Consider the following 19539-nt stretch of genomic DNA (forward strand, 5'->3'; position numbering starts at 1 on the left):
TGCATGAAAAGCACCAGTGCAATTTCACACGTGCTAGCAAAAGAAAGCTATAGCACAAGCCATACAATTCTGCTCTGAAATTCCCCTTTAAATTTTCAACAAAACGAACTTTGCAACTTCATGTAGGCACAAAACTAGAAGTATCTTATGAATTAATAACAAAAAAAACCTTTAGTAATAGTTTCATAACAGTAATCATCATGTGCCATTTCTAAGGCTGCATTCACACATCTGCATTTTTATAAAGTGTGGTTGCTCTGCATTAAAGATGCATTTTATATGTTTTAACATCCACCCCATGAAGATGTGTTTGGTTGTAAAATGTATCAAAGTTGCAGTAAGGCCTCATTCACATGAGTGTACTGCAGCATATAGCCATGCGAGGGCTGCGTTTGTCCACACAGGGATGCACAGGTGTTCAGCATATCCCTGTGCAGGCAGTCCCATTCATGTCAATTGGGAGGCAGCTGCTGCACGGATACTACTCCTCCCAATCTGACAGCTGTGCGGGTTTACAACACTGAGGGCATGCTGCCTGCATTGGGGGCTGTGCACCTATACAGCTGTCAAATTAGGAGCAGTAGCTGTGTCCATGCAGTAGAGGTGTCCCAATTGAAATGAGTGGGATTGCTTGGAAAAGCTGTGAAATCCCAGGCAGGCAAACGCGGTCCTCACACGGGCGTACGCTATAGTACGCCGATGAGAACGTGGTCTAAGCAGTTTTTTTTTTTGTTTGTTTTTTTTTTTTTTTAACAGACTGCACTAAAATATAGACGTGTGGCTGTAGTTTAAATCCTTCAATCCAAATCAATCAGATGCAGAGAAAGCAAACTTTTTTTTTTTTAAATGGCAGGTAAAGCAAAAAAACACATTTATATTCAGAAAACCGTCAACACATTAGTACAGTTTACACTCAGAAATTCAAGCCAAGCATCTATATAGGATCCGTGCTGGTGTTCTACTAGGCAATTTCCCTATCAGGACTATTTGGGAGATGATCTCATGTCTATGAAGTATTTGCAGATACTGGGGGGCACAAGTTCTCAGGCAGAATGAGTGATCAGATTGGTTAGAAGCTCTTGTACAATCCATGCTTTGCCCTACTAAGCAAGTGGTGGGGGTGTCTGTGTATACCTCTCCTCTTTTCAATGAGCAACCCAGACAAGAATGCTCAGTTAACACTCATGTTTAGGGAAATGCAATCAGACAAAAGGTGTTCGAGGATGAACTGAATTATTAAGAAGTATGTGATCCCTCATGCATCATGTAAATGATGACACAGAAGAACACACGAAAACCACCAACAGTCTAACAGCCCGATATACATTAGGAAGAGGTCTCTCTTCAGTGTTTTTAAAAAAAAAAAAAAAAAAGTCTCGGTATGCCTAACAGCTGACTTCTGAGTTGCTCAGGAAGTTGCATTGCCACCAATGACTAAGACTTCTCTATTTAAGCTCTCTCCAGAAACTTTAAAAGAATAACTGGCAGCTGTATGCCAAGACATGTCATTCTGGAAATCCAGAACCCTTCACAGAATACCATAGACAGCAGGGGGGATTCATTCATTTGCACTGTACGTTTGGATAAAGGAATCAACAAGCTCTGAAAAAAAATATACATTTTAGTGTATGGTCAGCTTTACAGTTGACTAATGCTTAACACACTGCTACCAGTAGAAGCAATAGATTTATTAAAGAGCAGCTTTATGCTCCTGAAGTTTTTTGTTTTTTTTTAAATCAGCAGCTACAAACCGTAGTTGCTGACTTTTAATATTAGCCTGTTCCCTACTGCCATCTCTGATTGGGCCAGCTGCAGGGGAAGGAGGAGGGGGGCCGAAATTCCGGCTGAGTTCACCGCAAAATGGGAGTGGGTACCCATTAAAACAGATACCCGCCCCCCCAAAAAAGGCAGCGGAAGGGGGAGAAGGAAGACAAGGGAAGCTTCCCCTTTTGGGTGAAGCTCTGCTTTAAAACCTCAGTCCAGGTGTTAGCCTGAAAATTAAGCGTCAACAACTTAAAGGATCGCTAAAGATAATTTTTTTTTTTTTTTTTAAATAACAAACATGTTATACTTACCTCCACTGTGCAGCTCGTTTTGCACAGAGTGGCCCACGAACCTGGTCTTCTGGGCTCCCTCGGCGGCTGTCTCAGCTTCCCCCCCACAAAGACTCAACACCTTCATGTGAGCTCCCTCGCATGGTGTTGAGTGCTTGCGGGCGCGCTCCTGTGATACAGCCGGCGGCCATAGCCGCTCACTGTATCACTCGGGCCCGACCCCGGTGCACCGCGTCATTGGATGTGATTGACAGCAGCGAGAGCCAATGGCGGTGCTACTTTCAATCCATCCACCGTAACCAATCAACGACCAGGCTGAGCGGCAAAGAGGATGTCGGGGGTGAGCGCGGGACTTTCGAGGGGTCAGGTAAGTAAAAACGGGGGGGGGCGGTATTGTCAAATGTTTTTTCACCTTGATGCATAGAATGCATTAAGGTGAAAAACTTTTACCTTTACAACCCCCTTTAAGACTTTAATGTGTTTACAGAAAAAAACCTTATGGGGTTTGCTCAGGTAAAGATGAGACCACAAGGAGATAATCCCATACAGAAGATTTAAAGTGGCTGTAAAAAGGCTGAAGGTTTTTCTACCTTCATGTATCTTATGCATGAAGGTAAAAAAAAAAAAAAAAAAAAACTCTGTGCAACCTCCCCCAGCCCCCCTAATACGCACCTGAGCCCCATTTCGATCCAGTAATCTGCATGGGGACCTCAGCTGTCAGTCACAGCCAGCGAGCCAGTTAGGAGGGGAGCGGGGCTGGGCCACGGCACTAAGTGTATTATAGAGGCATAGATCAGAGAGTAAAAAAAAAATAAATAAATAATAATACACACTTCTGTGTAAAGCAGCCCCCCCCCCCCCCCCCAAAAAATACTCACCTGAGCTCAATCTCGATCCAGTGATGTGCACAAGAGAATCGGCTCTCTGGGGACTCTCCCTCCGCATTGGCTCCCGCTGCTGTCAATCACAGCCAGTGAGCCAAAGAGGAGAAGGGTGGCAGAACCGAGCAGCAGCTCCATATCTGAGTGAACCTGCAGAGCAGTGGCTCGGGAGCGCGCCTGCTTGGGTGCTCCCATTGCAATCTCTTTGCTCTGGGGGCACTCGACAGGAGGGAGGGGCCAGGAGCGCTGGCGGGGGAACCGAGAAAGGGAGGATCAGGGCTGCTCTGTGCAAAACCACTGCACAGAACAAGCCCTTTAAGGGGTTTGCTATGCCAGGAGGCGGGGTGTTGCGTATGGCTACGTGACCGCCATGATTGGCTACCACGGCAGTCACATGATCAAAAAAGTCCCAATCCCCAACGTGCCATGAGCAGCCGGTCACGTGCAAGGCGTGCGTTCTCGGCACAGCACTATTGCACGCAAATACGTGGCAGCTTAAGGACAAAGCCTGGGGGCCAAGAGGCCGCAGTATTTGTGTGTGCGCTCTGCGCTAAGAGGTAAAAAAAAAAAAAAAACATATTTAAGAAGTCTAATATCACTTTAAAATCGTACGTGTCTGCTGCTGGGCAGTTAAAGTACACATGACAAGAAAATGGAGCTGCCAATGCTGGCCTCATTCTGAAAATGCCAGCTGCCTGGCTGTGTCAATAGTTCCTCCTGCCAGAGTCTCCTGTGAGAGGAGCAAGTGGAGAGAGAAGACCTGCAGCCGGGCACAGCGCTGGATCACCAACAGGCTCAGGTAAGTGTTTAGAACCACGTTAAAGAAAAATTACGCAGTGTCTTGTGTTGCCCACACATGACATACACTAATTTAGCATGTGTGCTGTGAGTGAAGCCAGGCTTCTGACTTTCCAGTGTGACAAGTTTTGGTAGCAAGGAGAAAAGCAGTAGCAGATTGACTTTGTCTCAGCAGAACACTCTACAGTAGCTGCGGAAATACAACTTTCCTTGGTAACTGTCAGTAAGGATGGCCTGTTCACACTTGCGCAACTTTTTAGAGAAAAAATACATTTCGCTGTTGGGAAAAAAAACAAGTAAAAATGAAAACAAAAAAAAAAAAAAAACACACAATTACACAATTCCCATGTAAAGAAACATGAATGTCAAGTGAGTTCAACAACAGAATTCAACCGCTCAGCACAATGCAGTGTATTTTTCGAAAGTCCCCCATGTTGCATTGTTAAAGTAGAACTAAACTATAAATATTTTATATTACAGATTAGCAGTCCGTAGATGCATTGGCTGTGCTTGTTTTCATTTTTTCAAGCAAAGAACATTTTTATCAAACACAGAGATACTATGGGTTGATTTTGCTAGAAATTGTCACTTTCTGGGAGATGAACTTAAAGCACAAACAATGTTATCTTCTTTCTGTAAACTACAAAACCACCACTCCATGTAAAAGAAGATAAACAAAGATGTGTTTTTGGCAACCATGGTTCCCACAATAGATAAACTAGAGAAGTTAACATAGCCACACAGGGAGGAGAAATGTGTTATTCACAGGATCGCCAGGTGAACAATAAGGAAAAAAGAAAGCTAATGCAGCCACCTCATCTAAGTACTGGTATGCTGCAATATTTTACATTTTTGGATTAGAAAACACTTTAAGGCTAGGTCTAGACCTAGTTACATGGTTACATAGTTAGGTTGAAAAAAAAAAAAAGAGATACAAGTCCATCTAGTTCAAACCGCATCTAAACCGCTGCTCCTCTGAAATACACTCAGAGTTTGGACTAATTTTTAGAGCCACCTGACAGGTGGTGAGTGACCCCCTTCCAATGCCTGTTTTTACCCCATAATTGCTACACAAACACGCCGCTATGATGTGCACTGCCTCATTCGCTTCAATGGGTCACGTTCAGCATGCTTGATGCCCGCTGAGCTCAACATGACAGATATGCGAATACCCCCATCCGCTGCCATTGCAGCTTAACCCTTTCATGATTAAGCCTATTTTTGACATTTGGTGTTTACAAGTTAAAATCCGTATTTTTTGCTAGAAAATTACTTAGAGCCCCCAAACATTATATATATTTTTTAGCAGAGAATCTAGAGAATAAAATGGTGATTGTTGCAATATTTTATATCACATGGTATTTGTGCAGCGGTGTTTTAAACGCAACTTTTTGGGAAAAGGGGCACTTTCGTGAATTAAAAAAAAAAAACAAACAGTAAAGTTAGCCCAATTTTTTGTATAATGTGAAAGATGATGTTACGCTGAATAAACAGATACCAAACATGTCACGCTTTATAATTGCACGCACTCGTGGAGTAGCGACAAACTACGGTACCTAAAAACCGCCATAGGCGACGCTTTAAATTTTTTTACGGTTACCAGGTTAGAGTTACAGAGGAGGGCTAGTGCTAGAATTATTGCTCTCGCTCTGACGATTGCGGCGATACCGCACATGTGTGATTTGAACACCGTTTACATATGCGGGCGCGACTTCCATATGCGTTTTCTTTGCTGCGCGAGTTTGCAGCGATAGGGGCGCTTTAAATTTTTTTTTTTTTCTTATTTATTTTTATATTTATAAATTGTGTTTAAAAAAAATTTTTTTTAAACACTTTTATTGCTGTCACAAGGAATGTAAACATCCCTTGTGACAGTAATAGGTGGTGACAGGTGACGAGCGGCTTTTAGCCGCATCGGTTGTTATACCTGGAAAGCCGATCGCCGGATCTAAAAAAAACAGTACCGGGATGATGCCTGCAGCTGCGGGCATCATCCCGGTATAACCCCCGAAAGCCAAGTATGCACATCTGCATACGCTCGGTGGGAAGGGGTTAAAGCGGAGTTCCAGTAGTTTTTGTGTCTATTAATAGTCAGCAGCTACAAAAAGTGTAGCTGCTGACTTTTAATAAACACACTCACCTGTCCCAGGATCCGGCCACCCGAACCCTTGGTCCTCTGCAGAGCCGGGGGCGCACTGCGCCTCCTCAATGGCTAGGCAATCTTCTGGGACATGTCACGTGTCCCAGAAGATTGGAGGGAGGGGGAGAGGAGAACTTTCTCCTTTAATTTGTGGGGTTAGTGGGCACGCGCCCGCCGCAAACAGAGTGACCATGTCCGCGGACTCGATGTCCGCTGGTGATTCCCCGATCATGACGCGGAGCTGCACAACAGGATGCCTATGTAAACAAGGCATTTTCCCGTTCTGCCTGGTGACATGACAGGGATCTACTGCTCCCTGTAATCGGGAGCAGTGATCACTGTCATGTCAGTGGTAGCCCACCCGCCCACCCCCAAAGTTAGAATCACTCCCTAGGACACACTTAACCCCTTCATCTCCCCCTAGTGTTTAACTCCTTCCCTGCCAGTGTAATTTACACAGTAATCAATTAATTTTTATAGCACTGACTGATGTATAAATGATAATGGTCCCAAAATAGTGTCAAAAGTGTCCGCCATAATATCGCAGTTACAATAAAAATAATAATAATAATAATAATAATATCGCAGATCACCGCCATTACTAACAGAAGAAAAAATTAATAATAAAAATGCCATAAATCTATCCCCTATTTTGTAGACTCTATAAATTTTCTGCAAACCAATCAATACATGCTTGCGATTTTTTTTACCAAAAATATGTAGAAGAATACATAATCAGCCTAAACTGAGGAAAAAAAATAGTTTTTTTTATATATTTTGGGGGGATATTTATTATAGTAAAAAGTTTAAAAAAAATATTGTTTTTTTTTTTTTTTTTAAATAAAAATTGTCACTTTTTTTTTTGTTTATAGCTCAAAAAATAAAAACCTCAGAGGTGATCAAATACCACCAAAAGAAATCTCTATTTGTGGGAAAAAACGGATGTCAATTTTGTTTTGGTTCAACATCGCACGACCGCGCAATTGTCAGTTAAAGCGACGCAGTACCGAACCACAAAAAGTGCTCTGGTCAGGAAGGGGGTAAAATCTTCTGGGGCTGAAGCAGTTAAGGGGTTACAGTTGGAGGGTGGTAAAATGCAGATAAACTGTGCATTTTTAAGGCCCCCCAACCACAAGACTAAACAAGCCCTAAAAAGAAATTCTCCACTGTAGCTGTGGGACATCAAGAGGGTTATTTACTAAAGCTGGAGATTACAAAATATGGTGAAATTCTGCATAGAAACTAAACAACTTCAGGTTATATTGCCAAAGTTTAACTACTTCAGATCTGCGCTATAGCCAAATGACGTCTACAGCGCGGATCTGCTTTGCCGGGAGGGCATCAATAGACGTCCTCCCCTTTGCAGGCTGGTCACGCCCCCCCTGCAGGGCACGTTGTGATCACCCAAATCAATGAGACTCAGGAGATCACAGATCAGAGTAAGGGGTTGATCCCGACCCCTTACCACGAGATCAGCTGTCAGCCATGAGGATCGGTAATCGTTTTTCTTTTTTTTTTTCCTTCTCACGCTGACAGCGTGAAGGGACATCGGTCCCGAGCAGGGAGAGGCGAATATGTGCCCACCAATCAGTGCCCCCTATCAATGCCCACGAGTGCCACCTAATAATGCCCACCAGTGGTGCCAGAGCCACCGAGCAGTGCTGCCTATCAGTGTCGCCTACCAGTGCCCATCACTGCCACCCATCAGTGCCCATCACTGCCCTTCAGTGCCCATCACTGCCCTTCAGTGCCACCTATTAGTGCCCATCAGTGCAGAATATCGGTGCCCATCAATGTAGCCTCATCAGCGTACATCAATGAAGGAGAAAAATTACCTGTTTGCAAAATGTATTAACAAAATATAAAACGGTTTTGTATTTTTGTTTTTTTTTTTAATTCGGTCTTCTTTTATTTTTTTTAACAAAAAATAAAAAACCCAGAGGTGATCAAATACCACCAAAAGAAAGCTCTATTTGTGGGAAAAAAAATGATAAAAAATGTCATCTGGGTACAGTGTTGTATGACCACGCAATTGTCGTTCAAAGAGTGACAGCGCTAAAAGCGTCTGGGCAGGAAGGGGGTTTAGGTGCCCAGTAAGCAAGTGGTTAAAATGTTAGTAAACCCAAGACTCTGCATTCACTATATTTGATCTCCCACAGTACACAGAAATGCAACTATTTTAGTAAATATAAACTGCTAAACACCTTTTCTCATCAGCAGTAGCAGTCTTGTGACTTCTATCTAATGTCGGGCCAAGCACTGGTTAATGCTTGCAAGAGGGTTTTCATTCTTCTCTGACTGTCCTATGAGGATACATGACCCCTGACCCTCTGTTTGGACAGTGTGGATTGGCCATGTGCTAATCACATGCACCCCCCAAAAATAATTAATCTAGCAATACACACCAAACAGCATGTGCAGAGTGGCTCCACAGATTGGGGACAGTAGAAGAAGGGGAGGATCAAAGAAGACAGCATCAAACAGCCTTTTTACACAATGCCTAGGGTTAACCCCTTAGGTTCCAGGTTCCGTCTTAACTGGTCCAACACAAGTCGGTCCGACTTTAAAAATGCTCCTCACACTACTTTGGTCCGACTTTGATCCTACTTCAGCTCATTGAATATCCCTGAAGTCAGATCGCCCTCTTGACTGATGTGACTTGATCTTGAAGGGGACTCCACACCAAATTTTTAAATAAAACCGGCATGGGTTCCCCTTTCAAGAGCATACCAGGCCCTTCGGTCTGGAATGGATTTTAAGGGGAACCCCTAAAATCAACCAAAAACAGCGTGGGGGTCCCCCCAAAATCCATACCAGACCCTTATCCGAGCACACAGCCCAGCAGGTCAGGAAAGGGGGTGGGGACGAGCGAGCGCCCCCTCCCTCCTAAAACATACCGCATGCCCTCAACATGGGGGTGGGTGCTTTGGGGCAGGGGGCCCTGTGTCAACCCAGCACCCCAAAGCACCTTGTCCCCATGTTGATGAGGATAAGGGTCTCTTCCCAACAACCCTGGCCATTGGTTGTCGGGGTCTGCGGGCAGGGGGCTTATCAGAATCTGGAAGCCCCCTTTGTACCCCTACCCAATTACCTAAAAAAAAAAAAAGACAAAAATAAAACACATTACACAGGTTTTTAAAGTAATTTATTAAGGCAGCTCTGTTGTCTCTTCCGGTTTCTTCTCCCCTCTCGGGCCCTTCTGCCTCCTCCACTGACGTCTTATGCTTCTGCCGGTTCTTCTCCCCTCTCCGGGTCTTCTCCACTAATGTCTTCTAGCCCAGCGGAGAAGAATCAGCAAAAGAGCGAGAAGATAGCGGAAAAGACCTGGACAGCACAGAAGACAGCGGACAGAGGGAGAAGAACCAGAGAGGGCTAGAAGACATTAACGGAGAAGAACCAGCAAAGGCAGAAGACACCAGCGGAGGAGGCAAAAGAGGGAAGAAGAAATCGGAAGAGACGACGGAGCTGCCTTAATAAATTACTTTAAAAACCTGTGTAATGTGTTTTGTTTTTGACATTTATGTTTTAGGTGAATTGGGTAGGGGTACAAAGGGGGCTTCCAGATTAGAGGTTGGCCGATATTTGGTGTTTTTTCGGCATCTGCCGATTGTGCTGATAAAAAAGGCCGATATAAATTCAGCATGACTTGCAAATGACTTCTGTAATAGAAGTCAATACAAGTTGCCTGAAATCTTCTGTGAAGTGACTTCTCTCCTCTCTGGGCAGCCTGCCAAATCTGATAAAAAGAACCTGAAGAGATACAATGTTTACACTTATGAATGGACTGAACTCTGTGTGTAGAAGTTCTCAGTTTAAGCATTTAAAGACTAAATCTTTTCTGACATTTGTTGCTTACAAGTAAAAATCCTGTATTTTCTGCTAGAAAATCACTTAGAACCCCCAAACATTATATATATATATTTTTTTAGCAGAGACCCTAAGGAATAAAATAACGGTTGTTGCAATATTTTATGTCACATGGTATTTCCGCAGCGGTCTTTCAAACACATTTTTTTTGGAAAAAATACACTAATAAATTTTTTTTAAAAACTAAGCAGTAAAGTTAGCCCATTGTTTTTCGTCCAAAAGTTTTGATTACCTGTTTTTGTGTATTTAATATTTAAGATATAGTTTTTTTTTAATTTTTTTTATCTAAATTCTACATACAAGTGATCTGATTGGAGGTTTGTTTTGTTTAATAAATGTTTAAATGTAAAAAAATTTCTGTAGCACTTAAGGTTGCTTTCACACTGGAGCGGGCAGGCGTTGACGGTAAAACGCTGCTAGTTTTAGCGACGCTTTACCGTCATTTTAGCGGCGCTATTCGGCTGCTGGCGCTTATAACCCAGCTAGCAGCCGAGGAAGGGGTTAAATGCGCCCCTGAAGTGCCACTGCCGAAACGCTTTGCAGGCGCTTCGGCAGCGGTGCGCATACATTTCAATGGGCAGGAGTGGTGGAGGAGCGGTATACACCGCTCCAAAGATGCTGCTTGCAGGACTTTTTTTTAACATCCTGCCAGTGCATCGCGTCAGTGTGAAAGCACTCGGGCTTTCACACTAAGACTGCAGGGGAGCCGATTTACAGGCGCTATTTTAAGCCCAAAAGCGCCTGAAAAACGCCCCGGTGTGAAAGGGGTCTAACTGTTAGATTTTATGAGATGAAGGGGGAAAAAAAAAAAAAAAAAAAATCGGCCTAATATATGGGCCACCGCGATTTCTAAATATCGGCATCGGCCAGAGAAAAACCCATATCGGTCGACCTCTATTCCAGATTCCAATAAGCCCCCCGCCCGCAAACCCCGACAACCAATGGCCAGGGTTGTCGGGAAGAGGCCCTTGGGCCCCCCTGCCCCAAAGCACCCACCCCCCCCCCATGTTGAGGGCATGCAGCCTGGTACGGTTCAGGAGGGGGGGGGGGGGCTCGCTCGTCCCCACCCCCTTTCCTGACCTGCTGGGCTGTGCGCTCGGATAAGGGTCGTGTATGGATTTTGGGGGGACCCCAATGCTGTTTTTCAGCGTGGGGGGTTCCCCTGAAAATCCATACCTGACTGAAGAGCCTGGTATGCTCTTGGAGGGGGAACCCATGCCGTTTTTTTTTTTTTTTTTACATTGTGCGTGGAGTTCCCCCTAAAGATTCATACCTGACACAGTGCCTGGTATTGTCAGGGATCAAAGTTGCATCCCTGTTCATTGAAGTCGAACGCATGTCTGACTTCAAGTCGCAGGGCAAAGTTGGATCCAAAGTAGTATGACTGTCGTGTCGTGCCAGTGTGAACCCAGCCTTACTGCATATACAGTTTGATTTTACGGCTGTGGGTTTAGAAACACTAATTCAACAAGCTGTGGTTAGCAGCTGATTGGCTGCCATGCACAGCTGCACCCGATTCTGAGTGCTCCAGTTATAGTAAATCTTAACCCAAGTGTCAGCAATGAAGGAAGAGGACTGATTTTGGCAATTGAAGGTCTAAAAATGTCAGCAATGAAGAGGTCCGACTAGAACAGTGAATGGACAAGTTTCAGCACTGTAGAGGACTGGCTGTAGTAGTTTTTAAAACTAAAACTGTAGGCAATAATTGAACAGGCCTAACGCTAGTAATCATAAGACTGAACGTGTCATCAGCACTAAAGAGGACTAGCTGTAGGACTACAAGTGTCAGCTGTGAATGAAGAGGCCCAACTCTCACCAGTTCATTAGACAAAAGATGCCAGCACTGAAGAGGACTGTCTCTGCCAATCAAAACTACCAGTGATAGCACTGAAAACTGTGTCTATTAATCATTGGACTACAAGTGTCAGCACTCAAGGAAGAGGCCCTGCTCTAAGCGGTTCATAGGACAAATGGCATCAGCACTAACAAGGACTGTCTCCATCAGTCACGGGACTAGAAGTGTCAGCACTGACAAGGACTGTGTGTAGAAGTTGAGGGACTGCCCATGGAGGAGGGACCAGTCAGACAAGGACTGTCAGCCGTGGGACTAGAAGTGCCAGCACTGACAGGGACTGTCAGCCGTGGGACTAGAAGTGCCAGCACTGACAGGGACTGTCAGCCGTGGGACTAGAAGTGCCAGCACTGACAGGGACTGTCAGCCGTGGGACTAGAAGTGCCAGCACTGACAGGGACTGTCAGCCGTGGGACTAGAAGTGCCAGCACTGACAAGGACTGTCTCCGTCAGTCGTGGGACTAGAAGTGCCAGCACTGAAAAGGACTGTCAGCCGTGGGACTAGAAGTGCCAGCACTGACAGGAACTGTCAGCCAAGGACTGTCAGCACTGACAGGGACTGTGTGTAGAAGTTGTGGGACTGCCCATGGTGGAGGGACCAGTCAGACAAGGACTGTCAGTCGTGGGACTAGAAGTTCCAGCACTGACAAGGACTGTCAGCCGTGGGACTAGAAGTGCCAGCACTGACAGGGACTGTCAGCCGTGGGACTAGAAGTGCCAGCACTGACAGGGACTGTCAGCTGTGGGACTAGAAGTGCCAGCACTGACAGGGACTGTCAGCTGTGGGACTAGAAGTGCCAGCACTGACAGGGACTGTCAGCCGTGGGACTAGAAGTGCCAGCACTGACAGGGACTGTCAGTCGTGGGACTAGAAGTGCCAGCACTGACAAGGACTGTCTCCGTCAGTCGTGGGACTAGAAGTGCCAGCACTGACAAGGACTGTCTCCGTCAGTCGTGGGACTAGAAGTGCCAGCACTGACAAGGACTATCTCCGTCAGTCGTGGGACTAGAAGTGCCAGCACTGAAAAGGACTGTCAGCCGTGGGACTAGAAGTGCCAGCACTGACAGGAACTGTCAGCCAAGGACTGTCAGCACTGACAGGGACTGTGTGTAGAAGTTGTGGGACTGCCCATGGTGGAGGGACCAGTCAGACAAGGACTGTCAGTCGTGGGACTAGAAGTGCCAGCACTGACAGGGACTGTCAGCCGTGGGACTAGAAGTGCCAGCACTGACAAGGACTGTCTCCGTCAGTCGTGGGACTAGAAGTGCCAGCACTGACAAGGACTATCTCCGTCAGTCGTGGGACTAGAAGTGCCAGCACTGACAAGGACTGTCAGCCGTGGGACTAGAAGTGCCAGCACTGACAGGGACTGTCAGCCAAGGACTGTCAGCACTGACAGGGACTGTGTGTAGAAGTTGTGGGACTACAAGTGTCAGCACTGATGTGTGCCCATAGTGGAGGGACCAGTCATGTCATGTGGGGGGGTGCCTCCCCTGGTCCATCCTGTGTCCCCTCCCCCTCACGTACCTGTCGTGTAGCCCGATACACAGCAGCTCCCCCCTGGGCACAGGGTAGTCCATGTCTGGCCGCCAGCACAGCGTCTGTCAACAGAAACGAAGAGTGAGCAGCCAGTTCCGGCCCAGACCGGTCACCCCGGGCACCTCCTCCGTACCCCACCCCGAGCGCAAACTTCCTACCGGACACCTCGCCGCTGCCTCACGGTCACGCTGACGGAGACACCGCCTCACGAAACTTCTTTTTCCGCCACACAACAAACTGTCCGGCCGGGGCGGGACGACGGGGCGCGCTCCCGCTTTCGAGCGCGCGCTCCTGCCGTAAGCGCTTAGGCCTAACTCGGTGACGTCACCACACACCCGGCTCAGCAATCACAATAACGAACAGGTTGGGTGTCCGGGGACAGCGAGAAGGGGGCGGGGTTTATCGCTGGGTTTCTGTCTGATCAGGGCCAATTATCCAGAAGCCTATTGGAGGAGTGCGGGGTTGTAGGCGGAGTCTCGTGGCACGCCGTCTCGATGATTGGATGGTTGGTGTTCAGTGAGGCTTGGAACCTGCTGATGCTGCATAGGAAGTATGAAGTGAGCTAAAATTAGCTCATTGGGTATAGCCAGTGGCGATAGAATAAGAATGATGAAATCCCCGTGTCCTGTAATGTACAACAGGCTTCATGGCAGTGTATAGGAAAGCCACCTACCGCTAATTGAATCATAGTACAATTCACATATGTAGAGAACATTGATCACTGTGCATTATCATCAGAGCTCATCAGAAGTTAGCAGAACACTGACATGACCCATGTCATTTCATTCACCACAACTTTTACATGGCTCGTTTACACAAGCTTTGGCCTCTGAAGAGCATTCCTCAGTGGATCGTTTTTCAGAGGGCATTTGCATAGCTCCCAACCGTCCCTGATTTGGAGGGACTGTCCCTGATTTGGAGCAATGTCCCTCTTTCCTCCTCATTTGTCCCTTATTTTGTTCTGATCTATATAGTTGTATATAAAATGCACGTTTTATCTTTCAAATAGTGTTTCCCAGTGCTAAACCTTTCATCCAATTTCTAAATTGCTGCATTTGTACATTTTAAAATCCAATATGAAGAATTAGTAGTGGTAAAAAAAAACACTGGATTTAATTAACCACTTAACCTTTTTTTTTTTTTTTTTGGTTAATTCTCTTTTAAGGGGGCGTGGCAGGTGGCATGTCCTATGCCTACATACATTTGCTAGTAGGTGTCCCTCATTCCCATCTCAAAATGTTAGGAGGTATGCGTTTGACTAGCAATGAGGACCTTACATCACTACCAGTTTTAACCCATAAAAGCCCACACCACAACCACATGCACTAAACATGTGACACAGCCCTATTCACTTGAGTGGGTCGCGCTCATCGGGTGAAGAAATGTCACCTGGACACCAAGGATTCCTCAGAAGGGTCCAAAGCTTTATTTACATGGTCACACGGTACACATACAGTGAGGGGAAAAAGTATTTGATCCCCTGCTGATTTTGTACGTTTGCCCACTGACAAAGAAATGATCAGTCTGTAATTTTGATGGTAGGTTTATTTTAAGAGTGAGAGACGGAATAACAATAAAAATATCCAGAAAGACGGATTTCAAAAAAGTTATAGTTGATTTGCATTTTAATGAGTGAAATATGTATTTGACCCCTTCGCAAAACGTGACTTAGTACTTGGTGGCAAAACCCTTGTTGGGAATCACAGAGGTCAGACGTTTCTTGTAGTTGGCCACCAGGTTTGCACACATCTCAGGAGGGATTTTGTCCCACTCTTCTTTGCAGATCCTCTCCAAGTCTTTAAGGTTTCGAGGCTGACCTTTGGTAACTCGAACCTTCAGCTCCCTCCACATATTTCTATGGGATTAAGGTCTGGAGACTGGCTAGGCCACTCCAGGACCTTAAAGATAGGGTTTAGAAGACCAACACTCACTATTTGTTGCCACCACACTGGATAATAATTAACATGCCCATGTGGTATCCCTGAAATTGCAGACTCACCAGTACATGGTGTGGTCTCCATGCCTGGATATAATAACTATAAAAATGTAATACAGGCATACTCATACTCATACACTTTTAAGTACACAATGGGGTTTATTTACTAAAGCTGAAAAGTGAAAAATGTACAGGGGGAAGAGACCCACTGAAAAGAGACACGGGCAGACGTGCTTAGTAAGGGATAATTTGATTGCAAAAGTCTATTTAATACAAAACCTTAGTTTGCTTCTTCTTGAGCCACTCCTTTGTTGCCTTGGCTGTGTGTTTTGGGTCATTGTCATGCTGGAATACCCATCCATGACCCATTTTCAATGCCCCGGCTGAGGGAAGGAGTTTCTCACCCAAGATTTGATGGTACATGGCCCCATCCATCGTCCCTTTGAGGTGGTGAAGTTGTCCTGTCCCCTTAGCAGAAAAACCCCCCCAAAGCATAATGTTTCTACCTCCATGTTTGATGGTGGGAATGGTAATCTTGGAGGCAGCATTCCTCCTCCTCCAAACACGGTGAGTTGAGTTGATGCCAAAGAGTCTTGATTTTGGTCTCATCTGACCACAACACTTTCACCCAGTTCTCCTCTAAATCATTCAGATGTGATGTCATGGTGAAAGGGAGCTGGCGGAGCGACTGGAGCCTCGTGTGCAGGTCTACGGGATGGGAGCACGGCAAGCTGGGAGCAGGACTGTCAATGCTGTTTGGACTGGAGTGGACTGAAGGGACCACCTAGCATGGAGAGAGACTGTCATTGTGACTCAGGAGGGAATGTGTCGGGTTGGTGAGGTGTCATTATCGTCATCTATGCTGCTGCACACTGCTGTCAGTGTCATTGTAAGGCTGCTTTCACACTGAGGCACTTCACAGGTGCTATAGCGCTAAAAATAGCACCTGTAAAGAGCCTCTCCTCTCACTTGGGCTTTCACACTGGAGTGTTGCTCTGGCAGGATGGTAAAAAAAAAGTCATACAATCCGCATCTTTTCAGCACTGTAGGCCCCTGCCCATTGAAATCAATGGGCAGCGCCACTTTACAAGCGGTTTTAACCTTTTTTCGGCCGCTAGCAGGGGTTAAAAGCACCCTGCTAGCGGCCCGAAAAACTATGCACTTTGCCCCCGATGCCCCAGTGTGAAAGTAGCCTGAGAGTCAATTTCATGTGTGTGTTCCTGCCCATTCTAATTTCTTGCCCTCCCGAGTCTTGACCCTGAGCTACTAACTTACTATATTGAAAATAAAATAAATATGTTTTTTACTTTAATATCTACCTTAAATCACATCACTAATTGCATATTGTACTTGTTTGTAGCCCAAATATTGACATTTATACTTACAACTGTAATTTTGTAACTTTCAGAAAAGCCAGTAAAAACTTGGCTGTGCCGGTAAATTTTGGATGTCATGTAAGTAAATTTCAATCTGGTAGGTCGGCAACACTGTGATGCAGTATGTTCAGTAAGGTAAGTGTATGTATATCATTCTCAGAGAGAGAGGGCTGAATGTCAGAGACACACAACTCACGGCATGCTAGTAAATAAGGCCAGCAACAAAACACAGCTGCTTGAGACAACTCAAGGCCACTCTCACTGGTGGCTGAACATCCTACCCTGGGTCACACAGTCTCACCACTAGCTACATGACTTTTAGGACTTTGGACCAGTGTGCATCTCTACAGCGACCTCAACGGATTAATCGCCCCTGGTCGATCTTCCCTCATTTATCGCTCACTTATTGACCCCCAGCCATTTTGTTGAAATAGTCCCATCGATCCTTGGAGATCAATATTGACTACTTTGGGAAACCCTGCCCTAAATAAATTACATTTGGAGGTACAGTCAGGTCCATAAATATTGGGACATCGACACAATTCTAATCTTTTTGGCTCTATACACCACCACAATGGATTTGAAATGAAACAAACAAGGTGTGCTTTAACTGCAGACTTTCAGCTTTAATTTGAGGGTATTTACATCCAAATCAGGTGAACGGTGTAGGAATTACAGCAGTTTGTATATGTGCCTCCCACTTTTTTAAGGGACCAAAAGTAATGGGACAATTGGCTGCTCAGCTGTTCCATGGCCAGGTGTGTGTTATTCCCTCATTATCCCATTTACAAGGAGCAGATAAAAGGTCCAGAGTTCATTTCAAGTGTGCTATTTGCATTTGGAATCTGTTGCTGTCAACTTTCAATATGAGATCCAAAGAGCTGTCACTATCAGTGAAGCAAGCCATCATTAGGCTGAAAAAAAAAAAAACAAAACCATCAGAGAGATAGCAAAAATATTAGGTGTGGCCAAATCAACTGTTTGGAAAATCCTTAAAAAGAAAGAACGTGCCGGTGAGCTCAGCAACACCAAAAGACCCGGAAGATCACGGGAAAACAACTGTGGCGGATGACCGAAGAATTCTTTCCCTGGTGAAGAAAACACCCTTCACAACAGTTGGCCAGATCAAGAACACTCTCCAGGAGGTAGGTGTATGTGTGTCAAAGTCAACAATCAAGAGAAGACTTCACCAGAGTGAATACAGAGGGTTCACCACAAGATGTAAACCATTGGTGAGACTCAAAAACAGGAAGGCCAGATTAGAGTTTGCCAAACAACATCTAAAAAAGCCTTCACAGTTCTGGAACATCATCCTATGGACAGATGAGACCAAGATCAACTTGTACCAGAGTGATGGGAAGAGAAGAGTATGGAGAAGGAAAAGAACTGCTCATGATCCAAAGCATACCACCTCATCAGTGAAGCATGGTGGTGGTAGTGTCATGGCGTGGGCATGTATGGCTACCAATGGAACTGGTTCTCTTGTATTTATTGATGATGTGACTGCTGACAAAAGCAGCAGGATGAATTCTGAAGTGTTTCGGGCAATATTATCTGCTCATATTCAGCAAAATGCTTCAGAACTGATTGGAAGGCGCTTCACAGTGCAGATGGACAATGACCTGAAGCATACTGTGAAAGCAACCAAAGAGTTTTTTAAGGGAAAGAAGTGGAATGTTATGCAATGGCCAAGTCAATCACCTGACCTGAATTCGATTGAGCATGCATTTCACTTGCTGAAGACAAAACTGAAGGGAAAAATGCCCCAAGAACAAGCAGGAACTGAAGACAGTTGCAGTAGAGGCCTGGCAGAGCATCACCAGGGTTGAAACCCAGCGTCTGGTGATGTCTATGCATTCCAGACTTCAGGCTGTAATTGACTGTAAAGGATTTGCAACCAAGTATTAAAAAGTGAAAGTTTGATGGATGATTGTTAATCTGTCCCATTACTTTTGGTACCTTAAAAAGTGGGAGGCACATATACAAACTGTTGTAATTCCTACACCGTTCGCCTGATTTGGATGTAAATACCCTCAAATGAAAGCTGAAAGTCTGCAGTTAAAGCACATCTTGTTCATTTCAAATCCATTGTGGTGGTGTATAGAGCCAAAAAGATTAGAATTGTGTCGATGTCCCAATATTTATGGACCTGACTGCACATGTAGAAAGTAATGACTTGGCCTTACCATAACCAAACAATTGTTTTTAAATACAAAAGGCACATTTTTAAAAACACAGAGGTGTGCTTTACAAATGTGGAGCAGAACCTCTCACATGGGGCAGAATCCATTGAGATCAGCAGGGGATCAGCTCATCAGAGCAGAGCAGGAGGATGAGCAATCAGAAATGGATAGGAAATGCTCAGCATAGAAAATCACTGAAAATAGAGCATGTGCAGAGTTGCCACCACAGCTGCAAAATCCCAAGCTGAATTGGGGACATGAACAGAAGGTGAAGATAGAAAGCAGCAGGATCAAGCAGGTATTTTTTGGAGAATACAGAAATCGAATCACATAGTGACTGAATGAGAATGAACAGCATTACTAATACAATGTAATACAGCATTTATTGATAGTTTTTTATGATTTGGGTTTAGTGGCACTTTAATTGAACAAGCTGAAGTTAGAAGTTGGTTACTATGCACAGATGCACCAGTTTGTGAGTGCTTCAGTTTTAGTAAATCTCCCCCAAAGGGTTTTTTCATTATTCACAGTATTTTTTGATAGTAGAAAACACCAATTTAAAAATACAAGATGGAGAGATTGTATATGTTATGGACACTGTTTAAAAATGTTAATAATAGTATTATTATTATAATTAATATATTGTGTGTATTTGGTCAATAAATACAACTTTATTGGTTAGCAGAAGCCTATATTCATATTTATTGACACATTTCTTGATTAATGGGATATATTTTCTTTTATGCTGGTTTACAATTAGCGCAGCACTTTTTTTTTTTTTGGTGCAAGGGACAGCCAGTAAGGTAGGTCAGGAAGGAGGCCAGAGGGGGGATCAGATGGGGAACCAATAGATACAGCTGGATCTGGGTAACAGGTTTAAGGAAGCAAATTCAGAGTAATAGGTATAAGGCA

The 19539-nt window shown here is 44.8% G+C and overlaps 1 protein-coding gene across 1 annotated transcript in view; it reads right to left on the reverse strand.

The window, feature by feature from the left end:
- The window catches only part of KLHL13 (kelch like family member 13), a 151967-nt gene extending 138440 nt beyond the window's left edge, over nt 1-13527 (reverse strand). Inside the window, exons 1-2 of the mRNA XM_073599149.1 lie at nt 13291-13527; nt 13121-13194 (exon numbers count right to left, since the gene is read on the reverse strand). Of these exons, the coding sequence (XP_073455250.1) occupies nt 13121-13173 (53 nt within the window). The 5' untranslated portion in view covers nt 13174-13194; nt 13291-13527. The remainder of the gene's footprint in view (nt 1-13120; nt 13195-13290) is intronic.
- Between the last annotated feature and the right edge of the window lie 6012 nt (nt 13528-19539).

The sequence above is a fragment of the Aquarana catesbeiana genome, linkage group LG09, assembly GCF_042186555.1.
Source record: "Aquarana catesbeiana isolate 2022-GZ linkage group LG09, ASM4218655v1, whole genome shotgun sequence".
Classification (NCBI taxonomy): Eukaryota; Metazoa; Chordata; class Amphibia; order Anura; family Ranidae; genus Aquarana; species Aquarana catesbeiana.